The following is a 3,515-nucleotide window of genomic DNA, read 5'->3' on the forward strand; positions in this document are numbered from 1 at the left end:
CCCTGTGTGGCCTCTGTAAGGGGCCCTGCGTGGCCCCAGTGTGGCCCCTGTAAGGGGCCCTGTGTGGCCCCTGTGTGGCCTCTGTAAGGGGCCCTGTGTGGCCCCTGACAGCGCGAGGAGTGCAGCTGCAGAACACAGCCTGATGGGTTTGATACTGTCTACTTCCTGGTGCATCGACACACAGAAGCTCCATAACGGCTGAGATCAGGTTTTACTGTCGCAGCAGGTGAAGGCGGGTGATCATGTTAAAACACGTCTCAGTCCGTGTTCAAGTGTCTGTTAGTAAAATATCTCTTGAACCACTGGATGGATTTTAATGAAGTCATCAGGAAGAACATCTACACCTGACGACCTGTCACTCAGATTCAAGATGGCCGCTTCAACTAATCGACAGTAGCCAACAGGCGGTGTGGTAGTAGCTGAGCGTCATACTGGGCGGGACATCTCTCGATATTTGCATGAATTCGTTCTTCTTGTTGTTACGAGATTTGACGACAAAACCTCGAAGAGTTTAAAAGTTTGGCGTGAGAGGCGGCGGGCGACATGCATTTCCTTTCACATCTCCACATCCTGCTCTCCTCTCCATCAGAGACAAAGAAGAAGAAAACTCACAACTTCCGAGCGTCCGTCCCTGCAGGCGTTCTGGAAGCGGGCCTGCCTCTCCTCATGGGGCCGGTCTCTGAAGCCGGTATACTTAATCTGCAAAACAAAACAGATAAAAGAAATATTACATGTTTACTCTCGCGGCTATGGATGGGTAAGGAGGAGATTCAGCTGTAAAATGCAACAATTTGAAGATAAAATCGAGGAAATTTGATTTAAATCTCAAAATAAATTTAATTTTTGCTCTTTTTTATTGGAAAATGTGGTGAAATCTAATAAAACAGGAGAACAAACTTCACTTTGAGTCACAGAGAAATGACAGATCTAAATGAAAAGTGTAGTTTTTGAATCAAACATGTGTCTGAGCAGCTTTCCTGGAGTTTAATCACGTTTTTAGAGAAGAGCGCTTCTCTCCTCCCGCTCTTATTTCCGCCGTCTCCAACCCAAACTCTCACCTCACACTCTCTGCTCAACTTGCGGAAAAACTCCTCGTTCTCAAACTTGTTCCTCTGGTCCGGGACAACCCGCGGCATCTTCTCCGAACCGCCCGAACCTCTTGCTGCTGATCCGGCGGAGTAGAACCTCAGAGAGGAGGTTTTTGTGTGCGCGTCGCGCTCCGTGCCTCTTTCAGCTTCTCTTTCTCTCACTTCTCTTCCGCGTCTGTCTGTCTGTGTTTCTTTTTCTTTTCTTTTTTTTGTCTCCCTCCCCGCGTGGAGCTCCGTGCGTGGCGCTGCTGGACTCCGTGCCCGTGGCTGCGCCCTGATGATCAGCCTCAGTCCTTCGCGGCTCGTGGCTGCGCGCTCCGGCTCGCCTCGTATTAAAGTGACCCGCCGGGGAAGATAAAGCTGAGTTTGGCCGTGAGGCTCCCCCCTCCCTCCCCCTCTACCCCCCCTCTCCCTCTGAGCGCTCTGAAGTCTACCTGCAACTTTCAAGTGATCCTCCTCTGCCGCCGCGCCGCGCACGATTCGTGCGTAAAAACGGATTTTAGCCACGAATGACTCCTGAAGCTCAAATAATGTGTAGCTACACTCATGGATTGCGCTTTTAATGCGTTTTATTGTGATTTTCTGCTGGATTATTGCATTTTCTGGTGCAGTTCTTATTTTGTTTCACAACAAAACGGTAGTTTTTGTCACGCAGAACCGACAGAAACAAGAACTTCTTCACATCCGGCACCGGGGTTCTGAAGATATGAGCACAAATCTGTCTGCTGCAATAATCTTTGTTTTTATCAGCTGCAGCTCTTCTGCGACCCCTTGTGCGCGCGCAGCTGTCAGAAGTCAGAATTACGACACTTTCAGCAGGAGCGTGAAGGCGTCAACAGTCTACTTCCTGGCTCCGACGAGTCGCTCTTGTGACTGTACACCCAAAATACCTCCCCCTTCATCATTCACAATACTACTACACACTCTTACTCAGGGCTGCCACTGCGCATGCGCCCCGCCAGGCCCGCAGGAACTTTAAGAGCGGGAGGAGGGGGCAGGCAGGGGGGGTTGGGTTTGTTTGACAAACAGATCCAACAATAATCCAGAAATCTTCCAGTAAAAATCACAAACTTTAGTTCTGTTTCTGGACAAATTTCAGATGTGCCAGGAGAAAACTCTTAAATCATCAGAGATTAAAGGAACAGAAAGATGAAAGATCTTTCTCTCAAAGAAAAGCCCCTTTCATAAACCAAGCCCAAAACGTAAGGAGATTTGTGTTCTAACTGCTCCTTGGCAATAAACCTTAGGCTGTTGGAAAGCCTGTTTATCTCCCTGTAAATGGAGCCACATCTGTGGGTCGAGCAGCAGAGAGAGGAAAATGTGCCAAATCCAACGCTCGTTTGGAGCTTCTGGTTCCTCAGGTGCCGCCTGTCAGACCCCTGGTTGTGAGGTGACCCCACAGAGCGAGGTCTATCAGAGATGATCACCTGGGAGAGGAAGGACCGGATGGACCTCACCTCAACCCCATCGGACACCTGTGGGAGCAGCCGGAGCCACCAACAGGAACGTGACGCCATCCCACTGCAGAGCGAGACCGTGGCTGTGTATGGGTCTTCCACATGCTACTGAGGCCCCTGTTTGTTAGACGGATAAATTGTTAAATTGGCAACATGTCTTGTTTCTTCAGACTTCAGTCATCCAATCCAAACATCACCAACAAGAAACGAAAGCAGAATAAGCTGAGTTTTCACACAGTTTCTCTAACAAACATGGCTCCATTTCAGGCAAATAAACAGGTTTTCCAACAGTGTAAGATTTACTCCCAAGAAGTATTGTTGCAACAAAGAAATAACCAACCAAACACAAATTTACTAACTTTTTGTGCTCAGTTTGTAGGGTTTAAAGCAGACTGTTTTACACAAACAGGAAGAAATATCTGGAGTTATGTGTTTTTACCAAACAGTTTGGTTTCACCTCCAAATGATGATAAAATGATTTTAGGACATTTTATTCTGATACACACCTCTCAGCTTGTGAGGTTTGAGTTTTATTTAAAACATTAATAAGGGAACTAAGTTTACAACAAACACAGGAGCATAAAAACCTGGATCAGCAGCAGAAGGATGGGAGGATTCCTGAGTGAGGACAGGTGAGTCGATGCAGCGCAGGTGTGAAGGATCTGAAGGAAACAAACTGAGGGGATATGAAATCCTTCGAGGAGTGCTAGGCCTCAAACAACGACCTGGATCTGAAAACACGTTTCTTTTTTCCAGCCGGACAGAATGAGGGCCGAGTGTTGGATGTTGCTGTGAACAGAAAACAACCTGCCGCTGGAGTTTGTAAATCTGATCATCAGACTCCCGGAGACGTCTCCTAATCTCCCACTAAGATCTCAATTAAACCGGGAACAAGAGCCAGCAGGTCCCAAACTGGATCACATTCTCATGCTGCGATTCTGAGCCGAGACTTGTTGGTTGTTCTGGTGTT

At 47.9% G+C, this 3,515-nt stretch overlaps 1 protein-coding gene across 4 annotated transcripts in view; it reads right to left on the reverse strand.

Moving 5' to 3' along the window:
* The window catches only part of cbfb (core-binding factor subunit beta), a 26,079-nt gene extending 24,610 nt beyond the window's left edge, over positions 1-1,469 (reverse strand). For 2 of the 4 annotated variants that reach the window (XM_017441361.3, XM_017441360.3), the window contains exons 1-2: positions 1,059-1,469; positions 613-699 (exon numbers count right to left, since the gene is read on the reverse strand). In XM_017441361.3, coding sequence (XP_017296850.1) covers positions 613-699; positions 1,059-1,136 — 165 coding nt within the window. In that variant the 5' untranslated portion in view covers positions 1,137-1,469. The remainder of the gene's footprint in view (positions 1-612; positions 700-1,058) is intronic. The other 2 variants (XM_017441363.3, XM_017441362.3) reach the window with 1 other exon arrangement.
* Positions 1,470-3,515: the final 2,046 nt, after the last annotated feature.

The sequence above is a fragment of the Kryptolebias marmoratus genome, linkage group LG11, assembly GCF_001649575.2.
Source record: "Kryptolebias marmoratus isolate JLee-2015 linkage group LG11, ASM164957v2, whole genome shotgun sequence".
NCBI classification, from domain to species: Eukaryota; Metazoa; Chordata; class Actinopteri; order Cyprinodontiformes; family Rivulidae; genus Kryptolebias; species Kryptolebias marmoratus.